Below are 22,118 nucleotides of genomic sequence, written 5' to 3' on the forward strand. Positions count from 1 at the left end.
CAGCAACTCAAGCTCAACAGAGGATGGATGATGCAACAGAACAACGACCCAAAACATAGAAGTATATCAACAACTGAATGGATTCAACCCAGCCCATACAGCTCCAATTTGACAATGTAAAGCATATTCTCTTAAAAACTCTGACCACACTGAACAGTTAATTGCAGATTTTTTTAATTAGTCCTATTTATTGGATGAATTCCAATATTTTGAATAAAAGTTACAGTACTGTAGAAAAGTGAAAGGTTTTTGATTGGCTATAGATAACAGTTAATGATAGGCTTGTTGTTGGCGCTGTGTCTGATAGAGTGAAGATCAGGACACATTTAATTTACCAATTTATGCAGTAATCCAAGTAATCCCAAAGGGTTCCATACTTTTTCTTGCAACTGTACTCTATCTCTTGTAATTAATAAATCAGTTTGTTTTACAAAAATACTACATATCCATATACGCTTATTATTTAAGGCATAGTTGCAACCAAATGGATGTGTGGGACTGTAATGTAATTCAAAATAAAGACAGAAGTTACCAGGAACAATAAATTACACATTTAGACTGATACGAATATTTATTACATGTGTAACGCATGTGTAATGCTGCAAAATGCAGTCGCAGAGGTTCCTAATGGTGTCCTGCAACAACTCAGCCCATACAGCTCCAATTTGACAATGTACATTTTAAAGCATATTGTCGTGTTTTTCTCTTGTTATCGCACTCGCTCTGCCGCTAGCATTAGCCACCTGCTATCGGGGAGGGTCGGCTCACCTGGCCGCTGCGCTTGCCGCTCGTCCGTCGTGGATATGTGGGCCTGCCGCTGCGTGCGATGGTGGAGGTGTGGGGAATAAGGCACACGACAAGGTATGATGCAGTTTAACTGTTTAGTCAGGATCAGGAACGTTACAACAGTTGGACTGCCTAGCTCCAGCACCCGAACTACATTTAGTGTTCAATGCTAGGGCCGTGCGGCAAGTCTCCTAAACTGTAACTCACTCAGAACGTAAGAACACGCGTACATATACAACTGGGTGCTGGATTCTGATTGGAGGAGCCAAATACCCACGTATTGCCGCTACACTATCCCCTCTCTAAGCATGCTGAGTCCCTTCAGCTTCTTAACACATTTTTTGCAGATACTGTACTGTACTTAATACTGTAAACCTGTGCACTTCAACTAGTTGCACTTGAACCAAAATAAAAGTCTCTGGCTTCTGAACTGTTAGCACTACAATGCTCTAACCCCTAAAATAACAACCTGGTCTAATAACAGTCTTTAGTCTGAAGTGTCCTTGTAGCGCTGGGGTAGGCGCACAACACGACCTCTGCGTGTCATTTGCATGTTCGCTGTATTCTCTTTTATGTCTGATGGACACTTTGGTGGAGATTCAGGATCAGCCATCAGCCACTGGGGTTTCTTGGCTTGTTGAACCTCTACAGGCAACACGCCTACTTCATTGTCATCGCTGGATTCATGGCAAGGGGACATATTTGGGCCAAAGATCTGATTTGCCTTTTCAGGTGACGTAGAAGAGTCTCTTTGGCATTCAGCGCCTCTGCTACTCTCCCCTTGCAACGAGTGTCTGAGTCGCTTGATCCATCCTGGCACCCTGTCAGATTTATAGGGCTGTAGCCGATCGTGATGGAGGACTTTGGCACTCCGTTGATCGCGAACTTCAAAGAGCACAGGGCCCAGGCATTTGCTGATGAGTAGGGGACCTTTCCAAGGGGGTTGAAGTTTCGGACTCAAGCCCTTCTTCTTCGTGCTATCCTTTATGTATACCAGATCTCCCACCTCATAGGTCTGCTCTTTTGCACGGAGGTCATGTTGCCTCTTCTGCCTGATCTGGGCAGCTCGTAGGTGTTCCCTCGCCAGCTCATGTGCTTGTTCCATCTTTTCTTCCAGGTTTCCCACAAACTCAGGGGGTGGGGCTCTATTACTGTCAAGGTGAATAACCTGCAACAGGAGGTCTTGTGGCTGATGTACTTCTCTGCCCAGCATCATTCGGTTCGGGGTGAACCCTGTGCAAGCATGTGGTGAACTTCGATAGGCTGCTGTTAATAATGGAAGGTACTTGTCCCAGTCTCGTTGGTTTTTGTCCACAAAACACCTTATCATTTGGAGCAAGGTCCTATTGAACCTCTCTACCTGGCCATTTGAGGATGGGTGGTAAGGTGTAGTTCGGGTCTTTGTCACTCTAAGCAGATGGCACACTTGAGCAAAAAGATCACTCTCAAAGTTTCTGCCTTGATCTGTGTGAATTTCCAAGGGCGAGCCGAATCGAGCAACGAACTCAAATACGAGCTTCTGAACAGTAGTCTCTGCAGTCTGATCCGGTATGGCATATGCCTCCACCCAACGTGTAAACTGGTCTATTATGACCAGTATGTACTTGTTACCCAAAGTGGAGATGGGAAAGGGGCCCACAATGTCCAGATGCAGCCTGTCCATGGGTGCACCCGCCTGGTACACCTGCAACGGAGCTCTTCCTGTTGGGCCAACAGCCTTGCTTGCTTGACACTGAGGGCATTTTTGGATGAAAAGCCTAACATCTTCCCCCATCCCATGCCAGAGGAAGTGTTGTCGTGCTCTGTGTAGAGTTTTACCAACACCCAGGTGACCGGATAGAGGTGAGTTGTGGCAAAGTTCCATCAACTCTTTTATGAGGGACTTGGGCACCAGCAATCGAAGTTGGGGAGGGGCCCCAGTGTCACTCTCCCATCTGTAATAGAGAACTCCTCTGTGCCGCTCCACTTGAGGCCAACACAGCCAGTACTTCCTAATGGCTGGGCTCTTAAGGGCAACTTGCTCTCGTCTGGGAACCTCTCCCATTTCCATCCACTGGTGGAGGACACCCAAGCATGGGTCCTGCCTCTGTTTATCCTCCAACTCTTGCATACTGTATTGAGACATCCAGTTAGCTTCTGGGAGTTCCTCATCTGGGTTCTGAGTGCATGACAGTGAGCATAGGGCATTTTTTGGTGAGGGTGAGATGCCAACTGTCCTGATTTCTTGGCATTTTGTTACATGTCTGATGGCAAGTGGTACCACATCATCCACATCAGCTTCAAATCTGGCCCACTGACCTTGTTGCCTCCGGCAGTGCGTACATCCACCACAGGGCAGTGCAGATAGGTCCTTTCCTGCTTGATAGCAGTCACACTGTGATGGAACCACCTTTCTGGACAATGCATCCGCATTACCGTGTCGCGCCCCAGGCCGATGCTCAATCTGGAAGTCGTACTGGCCTAACTCTTCCAGCCACCTTGCCAACTGCCCTTCTGGATTTTTGAAACGGAACAGCCAAGACAAGCTGTTATGGTCGGTTCGAATAAGAAACCTTCGGCCCAGTAAATAGTGTCTGAACTGTCTCGTAAATTTCACCACTGCAAGCAATTCACGTCTTGTTACACAGTAGCGTCTTTGGGTTTTCTGCAAGTGAGAGCTGGCATACGCTATAACTTTTTCTTCCCCATGCTGAAACTGCGAGAGCACTGCCCCAATGCTGCAATTTGATGCGTCTGTGTCCAGGATGAAGGTACCTTGAGAGGTGGGGTAGGTTAGTATGGGGGCTGTTGTCAGATGCTTTTTCAGCTCCATGAAAGCGGCTTCTTGGGCCTCCCCCCAGTGAAACTCAGTGCCTTTATTCAGAAGCTCATGAAGTGGGCTACAAATTTGGGAGAATGACTTCACGAAGCGGCGGTAATAGTTACATAATCCCAGAAATGTTTGGAGCTCTGAAGGGCTTTTGGGGCAATCCCAGTCGGTGATTTCCTGGACCAGTTTAGGATTTGGTCGGATTCCAGCGCCACTGATGACATGGCCTAGGAACAGAACCTCCTCCTTTAGCAGGTGGCATTTAGATGGCTTCAGCTTCAGTCCGTATTGCTTCATCCGTTCGAAAACCACCTCTAGGTTTCTTAGGCTGTCGTCAATGTCTGTTCCAAGTACAATTACATCATCAAGGTAAATAAGTAGGTTTCGCCACTGCAGCCCCCGTAGCACCACCTCCATGGCCCTCTGGAATGTGCTTGGTGCATTGCACAATCCAAACGGCATCCGTATATACTCATAAAGGCCATACTTGGTGACAAAGGCAGTCTTGCAACGGTCCCGCTTGTGTACTTCAATCTGCCAATATCCACTTTGAAGGTCCAGGGTGGAAAACACAGTAGCACCTTCCAAGGTGTCAAGGCATTCTTCAATGTTGGGCAGTGGGTAAGCATCCTTCAGAGTGAGTTCGTTGAGCTTCCGAAAGTCAATACACCATCTAACTCCACCATCTTTTTTTCTTACAAGGACAACAGGTGATGCCCACTCTGAGGTGGAAGGCACAAAGACACCTGAGCTCAACATTTGCTTGAGGTGCTCTTCTTCCTCTTCCTGAAATCCAAGTGGTGTGCGACGGGTTGCTTGCCTGATGGGCTTGGCGTTGCCAGTGTCGATATGATGGGTCACTGTATTGAAGTGACCTAGATCTCTGTCACTGGTGGCAAATACAGACTGGTACTTTAAGAGAAGTAGAAGAAGCTTACTGTCTTGCTCTTCACTAAGACAACTACCAGCTGCTGTAAATAGTTCTTGAAGGTGGGCTGGTAACTCTAGAACGTCGTTATGTTCGCAGCACTGGCGTACCTGCCGTAACAGTTTTTCTTCACCAGGACAATCGCTTTGGCCAGGACTCTTTGTCGTCTCTGGGTTGTCTTGATCTTGGCTATGAAGCTTGCATTTGTCTTTAGAGCACTCCTCTTGTAAGGGAAGTGTTTCGATGAGAATTCCCAGACAGATGCCTTTGTTGAGGTGTGTGCTAACAGCAGATATATTGCATAATCTAACAGGAACTTTCGGCTCCATGTTTACGAGGACACTTCCTGAGGAAACGCCATCGGCAAGGCCAACTGGCTCCAGGACGGCTGTTATTTCAGGGTGTGGATGTTCAACAAAGCCCCAGGTATCGCACTCACTTTGCGGGGGAATGGTCAGTGGTCTTGTTAATAACACCCGGGATACTGCATAACCTTCAGGTCCACCTCTGACATAGCTGGGCACAAGGTCACCCTCAATGAACACTTTGGGCCCTCTCTGGATAGTCAAATTGGCCTTTATCATAAAGTCCAATCCTAGGAGGAGGGGATCCTGAATTGGGGCTACGTATACAATCCAGTCCCACTCTTTATTGCCAATCTTCAGTGTCACTTTATAGCCCTCAAACACCCCCATTGTCTTTCCAGATTCTGCATTGCGCAGACAGGCTCTCTTACTCTCAGGCTGGTTTCTTAGGTCAAGCTGCTTGTACACCTCACTGGACATCACAGTTGCTTCAGCGCCTGTGTCAACAATGCACATGATGGACAAGTGATTCACCTGGATAGGAATTTGTAGGCTGGGCCCTTCACTTGATGCTCGACCAACTGTGACTACAGGTGGGATAAGGGGTCTGTTTTTGTTCTGGATAATGCTGACATTATGGCCGCTCTGAATATCAGCCAGGCCCTGGCCTCCGGACCTGGCTGATTCTAGTTTCCCTGACGCTTGGGGCTAGGAGACCGGGAACACTGCCTTTTAAAATGACCTAGTTCTCCACATTGAAAACATGCTACATTATTGCTCGTGGATGGGCTTGGTGATCGGGAAGTGTTTGTGTGGTTGGGATCTCCGGGCCTACGCACAAAAGTTCTTCCACGCTGTTGTTCCATCCTTGTCTCAGAGCGTGGGAGTGCTTCCTCTCCAGATGACACTTTATGGGATAATGCGTCCACAGTGGCTTGGAGTTTCTCCAACTTTTCCACCAGCAGCTTCAGTTGGTCTACTGTAGCATATGCAGTCCGCTGTGGTACTTGTACATTGAGTGAAGTAGACATGTCAGCTTCAGCATGTTCATCTGCCCAGGAAATACGCCTGACTTTTCCCCTTAATTCTCCATCTCGGCCTATTGTTGCTTTAAAATTGTGTTCATGTGCTTCCACCAGTTTTTGGGCCTCAGTGAGTGTGGGTGGATCCTTGTTCATAACCTCATATGCAATTCGCTGGTTGCAAAGGCCACGAAGGAATGCGTCGGCTGCCAGTTGGTCCTGCAGTTGGAGGTCCACACCTGGGTACGCTAAGGTGACCAAACGACGAATCTCCTCTGCAAACTCAGCTGTAGCTTCCTTCTGTTGCCGTAGCTCATTTAAGCGGCGGCGTGCTGTGTTTGGTGGGTCTGTGTGGCCATACCTTTGCGCCAGCTGCTCCGTTAGGAGAGCATAATCTTCTCTGACATGTTCAGGCAGCGAGCATACAAATCGAATAGCCGCTCCTCTCAGCCTTTCATGTAGTCTATCCACTCTTTCTGTGCTTGTCCAATTTTGTCTTTGAGCCATTCTTTCAAAAGGGATAAAGAAGGAGGCCCAGTCATCTTTTCCTTCAAATGATGCAAGGGCCCTCGAACTGGAACAACACGTGGAGTAACGTGGCGCTGCATGGTCGCTGTGGTGGCTATTATTGTTGTGCATGCCCATACCTCTGTCGGGACTGGGGAACTGAGGGTTGACACTGTTCTGAAGTGTTGCTGCGATAGATCAGGGTCCCCCACCTCTCCTGCTAGTACAGCGTCTACGCACTACTGGCTCTACAGACTCGTCCACATTCCATTGTCTAACAGGGGCTGATGTACGAGAGCGCTGCCGGATCACCTCTAGCTCTGGAGAAAAGTCAGGAAGCCCGGACGAAATGGGGGGGAGCACCTCCTTGTCACCCTCGATGAGGATGGGTGATGAACTTGACACAAGGTATGACTGATCATTTCCATCAGGCTGCTTCAGCCAAGATGTCTGGATATCTTTACCAGCTGTCTGAGTCAGTACAGGTGACAAAATTTGCTGCAACTGCTTGGTCTGGTGCTCCAGTAAAGTCTGTAGCCAAGCAGGGGGCTGTTCTTGGTTGCTAACAGCTCCCGCTTCTGCACCTGAATGAATAATTCCTCCACTATCCATTTTGTTTTATTTGTTTTACTGTAATACTTCCTCTCTCCTTAATGCTTATTTATCCACTTTTCTCTTTTTATTTCCTCTTCACGTTTTACTGTTTAATTATCTTCTTTTCTCTTTTTTTTTCTGTTTATTTATCCAGTTTTGTCTTCTTTCTTTTTTTTCTTCACGTTTTACTGTTTAATCATCTTCTTTTCTCTTTTTTCTGTTTATTTATCCAGTTTTGTCTTCTTTCTTTTTTTTCTTCACGTTTTACTGTTTAATTATCTTCTTTTCTCTTTTTTTCTGTTTATTTATCCAGTTTTGTCTTCTTTCTTTTTTTTTCTTCACGTTTTACTGTTTAATTATCTTCTTTTCTCTTTTTTTCTGTTTATTTATCCAGTTTTGTCTTCTTTCTTTTTTTTCATGGTTTACTGTTTAATTATCTTCTTTTCTCTTTTTTTTTGTTTATTTATCCAGTTTTGTCTTCTTTCTCTTTTTTTTTCACGTTTTACTGTTTGCCAGTACAAGTCTTTTATTTTGACATCCAGCGCTGGCGCAGGGGAGGTCACGTGACCTTGCTTCTCCGGCGCGTTAGCCTTTCTGTGGCTATGTAGTTAGCTTGCTAAACTCCGATGCTAATTCTAGCTTCGCTTCACGGAGCTTTATTATGGAATGTTCTTTATTTGGCGTTCATTTGGATTAGACACTCACCACACCGCAAAATGCGGTGTCTTGATCCCACTTCTGACACCAGTTGTCGTGTTTTTCTCTTGTTATCGCACTCGCTCTGCCGCTAGCATTAGCCACCTGCTATCGGGGAGGGTCGGCTCACCTGGCCGCTGCGCTTGCCGCTCGTCCGTCGTGGATATGTGGGCCTGCCGCTGCGTGCGATGGTGGAGGTGTGGGGAATAAGGCACACGACAAGGTATGATGCAGTTTAACTGTTTAGTCAGGATCAGGAACGTTACAACAGTTGGACTGCCTAGCTCCAGCACCCGAACTACATTTAGTGTTCAATGCTAGGGCCGTGCGGCAAGTCTCTTAAACTGTAACTCACTCAGAACGTAAGAACACGCGTACATATACAACTGGGTGCTGGATTCTGATTGGAGGAGCCAAATACCCACGTATTGCCGCTACAATATTCTCTTTAAAACTCTGATCAAACTGCACAGTTATTTGCAGATATTTTAATTAGTCCTATTTAATTGGATGAATTCCAGTATATTTTGAATAAAAGTCACTGTTCTCACGAAAGTGAAAGGTTTTTGATTGGCTATAGATAACAGTTAATGATAGACATATTTTTTAAGTTTTAGAAATTAACATTAAAACATCTAGATTTTATATAGAATATACATATATTTGTTTTATTCTATCCAGAGGGATCATGAAGGACCCCTCCCATCCAAGCCACTCCCTGTTCTCACAGCTGCCGAGTGGAAGGAGGCTCAGAAGCTTGAAGACCAGAACCAGCCGGTTCCAGGACAGCTTCTTCCCCCAGGCGACCAGACTGTGGAACAGCCAGTAGAACAGTGTTCTGCCCAACCCACACCACTGACACCCATACAAACTCTGCTCCCTGAACTTTATTTTACACTGCATCTATCAGTCTTTACCATATTATAAAGCATTCTGCCCCCTGTACTTCCCACTTCCCACTCATCCCATTCCTTACCTGCACTTACTCATAGTTATTCTGTCACCTACTGGACTATTTCCTCACTTCTACACACACACTCTAGATATCTGCATATCTACATAGCATCATATATTTACTTCTTCAGTCTTATTTAACATATTTCCATGCAATATTTGTCTATAGTGTAAGTTATCATGTTTATTGTTATTGAGTGTATTATGGGAAACTTTGTCTGAAGATTAAGAAAATTTTAATAAAATAAAATAGAAAAGTTTGTTTTCTGCTGTCACACTGTCCTAATCCAGGGCAAATTCCATGTGATTGTTCTGATCTGTTGCTGCAAATAACATTGCTTGTGTCTTTGGAGCTGTAGCTCTGTAGCTCTTGCAAGTTTAAATTTAGTCATATATTATTTGTATCTAACACAAGCATGCTGATATGATTTGTTTTTCAAATAGTTTTGTTTTATATATATATTTTAAATATTCATAATGTGGACCTCTTTGTTTTTTTCTGAAAGGTTTACTTCAGACCCCCCTTCAAAAACGCTTAGCCCCCCCATTCATAAATCTCTATTGACACCACAGGGATGTGGCTGACAATTACACAGCATCTTTGTCTTGATAGCAAATTAAAGATAGCATCAACATGCAGATAAGCATTGTACTGTTGGAATAATGCACCACGAGTAAACGTACAGAAACGCTAGGGTCCCTGGTGAAACTGGTGATAAAAGTTATTTTAGTATTTTCATTTTTCATAATGTATTTCTGTGTTGGTTATATAATACACACATAGAAGTACAATACATAGAGGAGTAATACAAGCTCCACTCCTGAGATCATTTAAACAATAAACAATGGTTCAGTACTCCTGACAAAATAGTTTTTTTTTTTTTTTTTTTTTTTAAAGCCACACTATTAAGTAAAAGACAGTAAAAGCCACACTATTCCACTGAACACTCACTCACATTTCTCTTTCTCATTCTGAACCAGCTTACTGCAAATGTGTTGAGCATTGAGAAATCAAGATGTAGTTATGTAGTAACGTAAACAATTTTATCACAGCCAAAGTCTAGTTATTGATGGATAAAATTGCAGAGGGACATTACAGGAGATTTTACTATTGCATATATTTTGGGCTGCTTTCCATTTAATTGAATGAGTTTTTTATTGCAAATAAGCCACATAATTTTTAGACTAAATGGTAAAAATATATAAAGAAATGTTTTTTCTGCATTCCTTCTTACATTTACTTTAAAATAATTTCTTCCAGTGTTTTTCTTGCTTAGGAATTAAGTGATTTTATACAGTGTACACTTTTTGTACTTTTTTGAACTGATGTGCAGAGCAATATATTTTCCCTCTTGTTTAATTAGATTTGTGTTCAAATTTCTGCCCTGATGGTTTCTATTGTGCTTGGGGCTCTCACATGGCACGTCTTACCACAATCAGAGCCAATTGAAAACTGAAACTCACTCGTGCCCAAGACATTTGTGTGGATGCCAACAAACAACCTGAAAAGTCGAATAAATGTAATCCTTGTGGTTGTGGTGCCTTCTAATGTATTCACCTCTAAACAGAATTTTAAAAACTACAAGGACAACCACTTCATCACACGACTATTTTATGTATGTCTTTGTCTTTTCCAATAAATGAATTTCTTATTACAATGACTGAGTGGCTTGACTTGTGCAATTTTTATCGCAAATTAGTGTCCAATTTCATCCACACTGCCAAGTAGCAGAAGGTCAGAAGATCCAAGTCTTCTGATGACAAGCTTATCAAGGCAATTGAGTAGCTCACACTCACTGTAAAGGATTTGAATGATGAGCAACAACGGCAAGAGAAAAACCCAAATTTGAGGGGCTGCTTTAATAAATAAATACTTCAGTTGAAATGCTAAAGTGAATGCAATCTGATACAGAAGTGACAACACACTGCTGCAGCAATGAATCTCTTTTTATTAGAATTTACCTCAGCAAGCTCAAAGAATTCTGAAAAATGGATGGAAGGCAACAAAGCAAGAAAGGCCACACTTACAGTACATTCTAAATGGAAGAAATTTTCCAAAATTCTAAAGAGCTTATCGTTTTATGAACAAAAAACAGACAAAAACATGTTTACAGGATTACTTTCAACAAATGTAGCCAGCACAGCCTTTAAGACTAAATAAGATCAGCGAGGCTTGTTCTGATTGGCTGAACTGTATTGTACCTCAAAACTCTGTACTTATACTTGGTTCACTTGTACTTACCCAAACACGCCTCTTTGATTTCGGTCTTATCCGTCCGTCGTATAATCTTCACCACAAATATCACAGCCAACGGAGTGAGAAAGGATATAGCCTGAATGAGAAAAAAGAGGATCCTTTACAGGATTTACCTGAAAATAGCAGCTTTAAAATCTTTTTGATCCACTGGTTTGTAACAGGGAGAATAGTGTTACTATTTATTCTTTATCAGCCTGGTACTGCAGAACATCATTTCAGTGTGCAGAATACAGCTCATGAGAACTGTACACCACTGTTTAAAACAAACTGCTGCTCACCTTCAAATGTTTGCAAAAGATATGACACAAAATAACAACTGAACGTCACTTGGTTTTCTTTGATGTTATTGCTGACAAAATGAATGTCACCCCTCACTGTCAAGGAGCCACAGCGTTTGTTGGGTTTTGTTCATGTAAGCTTTCTATTTGGCATAATATAAGTAGTAATATAAATCAATTAAATGTTTAATAGTTTTAAAATTCTATAATTTAATGTTAAAGTTTAAGTTCCAGTCTGAAGCTGCCATAATTGCTAAACACTGTGAGAGAGCAGGTATGGCTCTACAGTTCAACACTTCATATCTGCTATAAGGAAAATTTAAACTATTAACCCCATTTACAAAATGTATTTATTTAACACTGATTTGTAAGATTAACATATTTTACTGTGCTCAAATCAAATGTATGTATGACAACATAAAGATTTTTAGATAGTTCCTCTAATTTGCAGCATCCCGTGTGATCATAAGATTCACTCCTCTGTTCCAGACATATTTCTTCTGCTTGTTTCAATTTACTCTTTTCTAAGAACAAGACACCCTAACATTTTGAAAATTTCCTCAATGTTTTGGTTAAGCAGAAATAAGAAGGTCTTTTCCAATAAATTAATTTCTTATTACAATGACTGAGTGGCTCGACTTGCAATTTTTATTGCAACTTAGTGTCCAATTTCATCCACACTGCCAAGCCCTGGCCAAGTAGCGATAATTTGATCCAAGTCTTCTGATGACAAGCTTATCAAGGCAACTGAGTAGCTCACACTGTAAGGATTTAAAAAATGATGAGCAACAATGGCAAGAGAAAAATGCTGTCTAATCCAGCAACTGGATTTGTGGTCTGTTTAGACACAGATGAGCATGCCTTCCCGTTCTCACAGCTCTTCTCTGTCATTCACTACATTACTATTCACCTGATTGGCATTATGGTAATGCCTCTCAGCCTTATTATGATTGTCCTCCTGTCTCTACGGATCACTCCAGACAAAATGGTATGGATAGACATAGTAACATAGTAACGCAGCCACTACCCTTCTCCAGAGTTTCCCACTGTATTCAAGGTACAAAGCACATTCTGAGAATGACAGTAGCCACAGACACAGGTTAAGTACTAATACAAAGAGAAAGAGAGAGAGAGAGAGAGAGAGAAAGAGAGAGAAAGAGAGAGAAAGAGAAATTAGTCCTAACTTCAGACGCAGTTTTTTTTTTGTCTCCTGAGTATAAAGCACAATTCTACTTCACCAAGAATAGGAACTTTAGTTGCTCAACATTAGCTGCTGTTGAGGGGCAAACATCAGCTACCATATTGGCAACTGCTGAAAGTTTGTTTCCAGAATCTCTTTGAGTCTAAAACAGGCGCAGGTGCCAATATTGTGGAAAACATCCTGTCTGGTTCCAGTCACAAAGAAGTCCCCTGTCTCCTCCCTTAATGATTTTAGACCCGTGGCCCTTACATCCCATGTCATGAAGGTTTTAAAAAGGCTAGTGCATCTTTAGAAAGGCTGTTGCATCTTAGACCTCAAATCAGCCCTTTTTTGATCCCCTGCAGTTTGTCTATCAACAGAAGGTAGGGGTCGATGACACCATCATCTACTTACTGCAGAAGGCACACTCCCACTTGGACCAGTGCAGCACCACTGTTAGAATCACTTTTTTCGACTTCTCAGGTGTGTTTAACACAATCCAACCACTCATGCTGATGGAGAAGATGGAGCGCATGAAGGTGGACAAGCCCATGATTGCCTGGGTCTTGAACTACCTGTCTGGTAGTTCTGACGCCAGTATGTACAGCTGGGAACCATAGGATTGTCTGGTCAGTAGCATTGGAGCACCTCAGGGAACCGTACTTTCTCCCTTTCTCTTTACCCTGTACACCACTGACTCCCAGTACATTTCAGAACTCTGTCACCTTCAGAAATTTTCTGATGACTCTGTAGTGGTCGGCTGTATCAGGGATGGACAGGAAGAAGAATACAGAGACCTGGTAAACACCTTTGTGGAGTGGAGTGCTAGGAATCACCTACTTCTCAACATGACCAAAACCAAGGAAATGGTAATTGACTTCAGGAGTAAGAGGACTACAGTGAGTCCCGTCACCATCATGGGTCAAAACGTGGAACAGGTGGAAAGCTAAAAATACCTAGGTGTCTTGCTGGATAACAAACTGAATTGGAGCGCCAATACTGAAAGTGTGTACAGGAAAGGGATGAGTATGGAGCTAGATTAGTGCCAAAACTACGCAAATAAAGAAAACGTATTCTGTAAATTATATACTACATTTGTAAATCACGTGACTTTTGGCACACTTTTAGCAGCGTTGCAAACTGGTGATGAGATTTTCTCACAAATACACCCCGCCTCGTACAAATGCATCGCCCCAGAACAGCAGGTGGCGCTGTGGGACACTTTACAAGATGTGGCTGCACAGCAAAGCAAGCTCTCCTGTCCAGCGCTCCCCAGTGCATTAATTTACACTTATTAAGGTGTTTAATACCTCTATAATAATCACAACTCTACCATTTTATACCCAATTTATACACGGTTTGGTTTGTTACAAACAGCAGAGATGTAATAATGATATAGGATATAGGATATAGAGCTTTCCTGCTGAAATACTTTGTATTATGCCCTTTTAACAAAGAAAGAAAAAAAATGATGTTTAAATTAATTATATATATATATATATATATATATATATATATATATATATATATATATATATCTGCAAATAAATACTCTTAATGACAATATGCTGAAATACTTTGTATTATGCTCTTTAACAAAGACAGAAATATTGTCATTAAGAGCATTTATTTGCAGAAATTGAGAAATGGCTGAAATAACAAAAAATATGCAAAGCTATTAGACCTCAAATAATGCAAAGAATTGTAGATAAAATTCCAGAGGTTTTCAATTAGGTAAAATCAAAGAATATTTATCATTTTTAAGTGGTCTTTTATTTTGTCCAGATCTATCTATCTATCTATCTATCTATCTATCTATCTATCTATCTATCTATCTATCTATCTATCTATCTATCTATCTATCTATCTATCTCTAAACTCAACAAACTAAACAAACAAATCAAGAATAATATTTTTATTTTGCAAAGTAAACATAATTTTAAATACATAAATAATTCTGCAAATGTAATTTAAGATGTGAAGTTAATTAACGAAATTAATTAATTAATGCCTCATCATGAGTAAAATCATATTTAACTGATTGTTATCCATTTCTGAGGGTAAACTATTTACCTAACCAGTTCCAGGTAAGATATGAAATTCCACAAGGCAAAGTTTAGGCCTGTAAAGCTGTGAAAAGCTCTATACAAAATACATTTGATATGATTTGCTTTTCCAAATTTTCTTTTCTCATTGGCTTTCAGTCTTTACACTGATGCATCTGCTGAGCTGTGTTAGCTCAGAAGCATGAAAATTATGAGCGCATATGCTAGTCATGTTCTCAGAAAAGCCAAAAAAAGCAAAAAGTGAGACATGTCAAACCCCTTCTAGGCCTTCGAAAAATCCTCATTGACAATGACAGAATTGGTCATGGTGCATGCTGGTCTTTGGACCGTCTTCGAATGGACTGTTCTCTAAAGAGATGGACAAAAACACAGTAATGCTGATGCTTTATCAAGCCATCTGTATAGGCCTGGACAATAATTTGATATTGGTATTTATCGCGATATACTGGTTATATAATTGTTGTGGTATTTTGATATGTATTATTTACAGAATCTGTCACGAACAGGCATTTTTTACTGCCGTCAGTTCGCTGCATTCAAACAGGTATAAGAATTATTTAAAAAAGAGGATAATAATTTTAAAAAAAATCTTAAGAAATAAAACAAATAAGGTAAAAAAATTTAAGGGTAGGAATAAAAAAATCATAGGTAAAAAAGATAATAGAACTAATAAAAATTCAACTACAGATGAATAAATAAAAAACTAAACACATAAAATAGTAAAATATAAACAAGCAATAACTATAGTAAAAGAAAAAGTAAGAAACTAAAAATAAATAAAACCCGCTAAAACAAACCAACATAAAAAAAACTAAAAAATTAACTAAAAAAAAAATAAAAATAAAAAATAATAAATAAAGAAACTTAAAACATACAAAACATCATACAAAAATTAAATGAGCTAAAACAGTGGTAGGATGTCTGAAGGTGGTAAGAAACTAGGAGTTTAAAAGGATTTAGTGACATCAGTGAACTGAGCTTTAGAGTTTCCTGTAGTGAATTCGCTGGTGCACTGTGGCTAAAAGCAGATTTTCTCAGTTCAGTTAAAACTCTTGGTACCTAAAGAGTGATCCAATCACTGGAGCGAGTCTGGTAGGTTGTGTTATATTTAATATGTTTTGTGAGATGTACGGCGTATGGTGAGAAAGTGCTTTAAAAACGAAAATAAACCAATGTGTCTCCCGACGCACAGCAAGAGAAGACCATCCAGCTTTTTCATAAAGTGAACAGTGATGTGTACTATAACAGATCCCAACTGACAAATCTTAGATTGTCCATTACAATCACCTAAAGCCTTACTCAGTACCTGTAGTTGGACCTGACATTATAGCGTATGATTCATCCCCAAAACCTCAGCTTCCATGCTTGACTGCTTCATCTGGTGCACTGCCCTTCATGGCATCAGAATCTCCAAGCATCAAAGCCTTTAATGTGTCTGCCAACAGCCAAGCATCTTCACAGTCCTTACAGACCAACTCTGAGCCACAAGCCTTTGCTGCAGACTCCCCTGAAACTCAGTTAATCAACCTTCCTGTCTCCCCTCCTGCTCTTGGGGGCCACAGTTCAAGTTTTTACAGCGCCCTGGTCGACGTGAAGTGAGACTGCCAAGTTCTAAAGTAAAAAAAATGTTTGCTTATTCACGTGAATATGTTTTTTTTTTTTTATTTGTTGAAGAAGTCACATAATCTGTGTTGATAGGAAGTGCATCAGAGACTAAAGTATAGAAAGGCAGGGGGTCTGAAAAAAATAACACACCTCAAGTTGGTAGTCCGTCTCCATCCTGCTTTATTTGTGGTTTTAGCACTTTGCCACCCCAAGGACTCTGGCACTTAACCTGTAACTAGCCTTCCTGGTCTTTAAGAAGCCCCCATACTCAAGCACCCAGACCCTGATCAGCACTATCTGGCGTCAATGAATGTGTCTGAGGTTTGAGTGGGAGCCATCCTTTCCCAGCAGCATAATACTCCTCCTTTACTTCATCCCCATGCCTTCTTCTAAAAAACTGTCTGATGCAGAGTAAAATTATGGCACATGAGAACTGCACAACAAAGTACAGTAGGGTAGGGAGTGTAGGGTACAACCATATGATTAGTTTTGATTATTTTTCACACTGACAGAAAGTTACCTCAAAAAAGTAATCTGATTACTTATTATTTTAAGTAATTTTGATTATTACTTAAATTAGATTACATTTTAATAAGTACTGTGTTACTGACATCACTGGATGTTGGGGTGTCCAGGTAATAAAATAATCTAGCTCCGTGCAGATATCTGTGGCAGTATAACCTGAGAAATTCCTGATTGACATGCTCGCACTGGCCGTTGCTAGTGGGATGAAACCCAGTTGGCTTCTCGTAGTTGTTCGAGCATGCTAGGGATGAGAGGGAGCTGATAAGCGAACTTCTTAGTAATAGCGTTTAAACCACGATAATCAATGCAGGGCCTTAAGCCCCCGTCTTTCTTCTTTACGAAGAAAAAACCTGATCCGACGGGACATTATACAGGCGGATGAAGCCCTGCACAAGAGCCTCCTCTACATACTGAGCCATAGCCTTCTCTTCGTCAAGAGTGAGAGGATAAACCCTAGCTTTAGGGAGAGTGGGACCTTCTATAAGGTCTACAGCACAATCATAGGAGTGATGTGGAGGCAGTTTAGTGGCATTAGATTTACTAAACACTTCTAAATAGTCAGAATACTCAGGAGGAATACTGGGAGAATCTACGGCTTCGGGGCTCTCTATAGAGGTGGACTGTAAAGCTACATCAGTGAGGGCTAAGCAGTGATCAAAACAAAAATCGAACCAAACCGTAATGTCTCCTGCAGGCCAGGAAATCACAGGGTTGTGGGTCTTGAGCCATGGCTTGCCCAATATCACAGGGTGCTCCATGCAAGGGAGCACGAAGAATGACAGTTCCTCATGGTGGAGCGCCCTGGCTTGTAGAGAGAGAGGCCCAGTCTGGAGAATCACTGGTCTGGAGCGGACTGATTTCCCATCCACAGCGTGAATCGAGAGAGGGCGGCGAAGTTCTCTTGTGGGGATGACGTGTTCGTTCACCAACTGCAAACTAATGAAGTTTCTGAGACAGAGAAAGAACCAGTGGGTGTACTAATAATCATGGGCAACGAAAAACTCTTAGAATCACGACAAGGAGTCAGGTTACGTACCACGTTAGCGCGCGGCGGGATTTCACGGATCGGGTCAGGAAACCACATTCAGCCTTGCAATGTCCAACCTCCTCACAGTATAGACACAGCTGGAAGCGGATTCGGTGTTGACGTTCTGCTGCAGACAACCTGGACCTCTGGAGAGCCACAGGTTCTGAAGTAGCCTCCGGAAAAGATGATGAAGTTTTCCCGGAGCAGCTAGCAGAGACGTGAAGCTGTGCCAGAGGAGAGGTGTGTGAGCCGTGGTGGGTCTTGGGATGGCGAGAGAGCAGCTGATCCAGACAGATAGAGAGAGAGATGAGCTAATCCAAGGTAAGAGAGTCATCGTTACATGCTAACTCTCTTAAAATGTCGGGATTCAGTCTATTCTTAAAAACTGAAAGGAGAGCAGTTCCATCTGTTGCCAGCTGCCAGTGTCCGAAACTCCAGAGCGTAGGACGCCACAGATTTCTGACCTTGCTTGAGAGCCAATAATAACTCTCCATTATACTGTCAATTGCGTGAGTGATCAAAAACAGAGCGAAAAACAGCCAAAAAATCGGAGTAGCTAGCCTCAGAAATGCTATCCCAAACAGCAGTAGCCCACTCGAGCGCTTTACCAGAGAGAAGGGAGATAACAAAGCCAATCTTAGCTTTGTCAGTAACAGAAAGAGAATTACTGAAAAATACAGAGCACTGCAAAATAAATCTGCTGCACTTCTCAGGATCACAATCAAAAAGCTCTGGTTTACACACCAAAAAACCGGGAGAAGAAGTGCTAGATCTGGGTGAGTTAGTGTTAGCTGCAGGGCTAGTGTTGGCTAATGCTAAGCCCTGAAGGTGCTCGAGGATGCTAGTCAGCTGTTGCTGCTGATTAGCTTGCTGGCTAGCTAGCTCAGTAACGGCGTGGGTCACACCACGCTGACCGAGAAGCTGTCCCTGGTTAATCAACCCTGTCTTTAACTGGTCTGAGATCGCTGTCTAAACACGAAAGGCAGCGTATTCTGTCATGGTGGGGTACAGAACACAGACACTTGCGGATCCAGTTAAGGTGTTTATTAAAAACCCACAGGGTGTACAAAAAGTCAATTGCAAAGAGTATATAACGCCAGCAAACAGATACCTGGAGGCAAAGACCATAACAGAGTTGAAAGGCAGTCCAATGTTCATACACGAGGCAGGTAGTGTCAGAGGTGATCCAAAAATCCAAAAACGATAAACAGTCCGGGTAATACACAATAAATCCACTGAGAAGACAAGGCAAAAATCGAGGTTGAGAAACAAAAACAAAGGTCATACACAAGAAAACAAACACTGAGAGTAACGCTTTGTAATGTGGGCAAAACCAGGTAATATGCGGCGAAGGTGTGTGTGTGTGAGCTGTCCTTTTATACTGCAGGAATGATCAGTATTCAGGACTTCCTGGTCGGGGCAGGTGAGGTGTCACGTGATCGGCAGTGTGTGTGATGTCAGCGGGTGGTGCATTCTGGGTATTGGAGTTATCTGGCTGAGAACCTCCGTTTGAGTTAAGTGTGAGAGGAAAGGAAGCGCCTACAGCCCCAGACGTGACAATAAAATTATAATAAATAATAATAATAAATGATCTACACTTCAAGAAATGTTGCAATATTCCTTAGGGTGTTTAAAATGTATATTGTATATTGCAAACAAACAGACAAACTGATGAACAGACTGGCAGGGAGACAGACAGATTAATTTTCATATGTTTGGTTATGAGCAGGTTTTTTAATGTAGTATTTTTTTAACAAGGACTTTTAAAATTAATAATAAAAACAGTCATCAGTGAAAGTTCTATGTTTGCGATAATGTACAGTATTGCTAAGCAGACACAAACTGCAGTATACTTTTGCAATTCCCATTTACTTGTACTTCAAGACCCACTTCCCATAACTACAGATGCCCACGAGTGATATCCACTAATCTCTCACCTTCTCTAAGATACAAGCTCTAATTATGGATATACAGAAGGTGTAAGGTGCATATGTTGCTTGAAAACATCAAACAAGTAATATAATACAGGAAGTTCATAAATTTTGCACCTAACAATCAGAGTTATGCGTAGCACCTATAATTCACCCAACTAACAACTACAACCACAATCGCAACAATCTGATAATGGCTCGATGTCACACCTTAGCCTGTGTCTAGTGTCTTTCTTTTATTGGGGTCCTTCCTGCTCCTGTCCCCTTGTTTTGTTTACCTCCCCATGTCCTTCATGTGAAGCACATGGCTCTGTTTTAGTTTTGAGCTTGTCTCTGCCTTTGCCCCGCCCTGCCATCTGTAATCCCTCCTGTCTCCTTTTTAACCCCTCCCACTCATTACTTCCACAGGTATTACTTCCACAGTATGTTCAGGGTCAATTGCCTCAACTCCCAAGTATCCAGACCAACAGAGAAAATTAACCAATACTGAGTATTCTTAAGAACAAACAGAAAACACTCCTTAGTCTGTGCTTAGGCAGACCTTCACAGAAACAAAAGTTAATTACCTTTAGTACCCTCCCATCAGTACCTGCATGAGTATGACATCATCATCAGTACAACAGTCTCCATTTAATTATTGCAACATGGGCTTTAATAGTCTAAAACAGAGGTGCATACCTGTTGACCTTTGTCTAATTGTAGTTTATTGAAAGGAAACGTCTGGGGCTTATGTGTAACCCAAATTAATAGGCGCAGCAATGTGTTTCCGCCATTATTTGGCAGTAAATCTTGAAAAAATCTTTTCAGATTTCCCTAAAATTCCTCTTACAGCAAACACAACGGCTGTATCCAAAATGAGTAAACACTAAATAATGTATAACCATTTGTGCTCCAGAATGTGACACACAAAATAAACCCACTGGCTCAGTGAAGATGAATACTGTACAGAGAAGACAACTGTGTTTTCAGAAGGAATTCTGACAATTTTGCTGCAACTGTTCTAAAGTAAATAGAAATAAAATGGAAATAGATAGCCAGTTAACGCATATTGCTTTAGGACTGCTTTATAAATAAATGGATAAACTGCATGTAAACTGCATTTCCCATAAAATGAGATTAATTAAAGAAGAAGGAACAGGTGAGCATTTGTGGGCACATGTACATTCAAACTGATATATTTGAGTTGAATCAACTTATAATAACTGAGTTTAATCTTTTACCATTGACCACTTTTCTCTTGGCTCTGGCACGAGCTTTCATACCGGATGTGACACCCAGTTTCAGTGTGTAGTGTTTGCCTAAGGCTATCACATGTAAATTTGTGTCATATATTATTATAAATTACCAGGCCTCCTAACTGGCTGTGTGCTGTACTGTTCAGTCTATATAAATATAATTTTCAAATCGAATTTTCTATGAGTATTTTAAGTCTGTACGTAAGTTCATTTGAAAATAGGACTAAATTCAAATCTGTTTTATTCACCTGACCATATACCATAGAATTATTGTGCAAAGCAACTGATGTATAAAAACATTGATTTAATTCAGTTACAATTTAAGCATATTAACACTTTAAGTCTAGTTAACTCAGGTTTTCAGTAAACATTACTCTGAATTACCTCAAATTATTTAATTTAATTTAATTTATCCAGACCTACAGTGAAGGGTGTCATTTCTCACCTTATTACTCACTGTGATTGTATGCAGGTGTGGGCAGCTGTTAGCTAATGTAACAGAACAACTGGCCTTTCCCCAAACAATGCCTGGCACTTCAATTACATCACCTTAGTACATCGCTTTAGTAGCATGATTCAGGTGCACACCCTCACCCTCCTGGCACTGGTAGCTCTGTGTGAAAATCACTACCACCAATAAATCACACATGACTAAATGATTAGTGATGCTGAGTCTGTGTAGCAGATCGTGATGGCAAAGCTTCAGGTTCACTGAATCACAACAGGGCACCAGTATCAATACTGCAACACTAAACATGTGTAACATGCAATGCCCAACCTGACCACCAAAGGTCATCTTCCCCAGAGTACCATCTGTTGCCTTAGCAACAGGTCTCATCATGTTTGCAATGCCTTCATTAATGCAAACACTTCCCTCTCTTTTACTCACTTTTTGGGAATGATTTTCTGCTCTCCTTTTTCTGGTCATAATGTTTTTTTTTACTCTTTGCTTCCCTGGTGAGTTTGGAATTTTTGGATTAACTGCTCTGCTGTGATTTTTTTTAGGTAACACTTTATTTTTAGAAACAATCTAGGGTTGTGTTCTTTGCCTAATAAAGTCTAAAGTAGACATTTGTAAATGATTTTGTAAGTACTTGTTTAGCTTAATTTTGTGTGACCTTTATTAGTACATGCATGATCAGCCATTTCAAGGCATTTGGGGGCCCCAAGCAAAATGGACCCCACCATATACCATTACCATTGCACCTCTGTCTTAGTCAAAACTTAAAAAAAGTTATAATAAATAACATTGGATAAAGTGCAGTACAAACAGAAAAGCAATAGTATAAAGCACTATAATGCAGTTAAATAAACGTGAAGGCCTCATTCAATCGTTTTTTATTTATTTTAAACAGTCCAGTTGTGGTGTCTAGTATGAATGAATGCCATGTTTTTTGTAGAAAAATAGTGCTC

The 22,118-nt window shown here is 41.3% G+C and overlaps 1 protein-coding gene across 1 annotated transcript in view; it reads right to left on the reverse strand.

The window, feature by feature from the left end:
• The window catches only part of plpp4 (phospholipid phosphatase 4), a 234,351-nt gene that overhangs the window by 99,718 nt on the left and 112,515 nt on the right, over positions 1-22,118 (reverse strand). The window contains exon 3 of the mRNA XM_049481547.1: positions 10,844-10,934. Within this exon, the coding sequence (XP_049337504.1) occupies positions 10,844-10,934 (91 nt within the window). The remainder of the gene's footprint in view (positions 1-10,843; positions 10,935-22,118) is intronic.

Source organism: Astyanax mexicanus, chromosome 7 (assembly GCF_023375975.1).
Source record: "Astyanax mexicanus isolate ESR-SI-001 chromosome 7, AstMex3_surface, whole genome shotgun sequence".
Lineage (NCBI taxonomy): Eukaryota > Metazoa > Chordata > Actinopteri > Characiformes > Acestrorhamphidae > Astyanax > Astyanax mexicanus.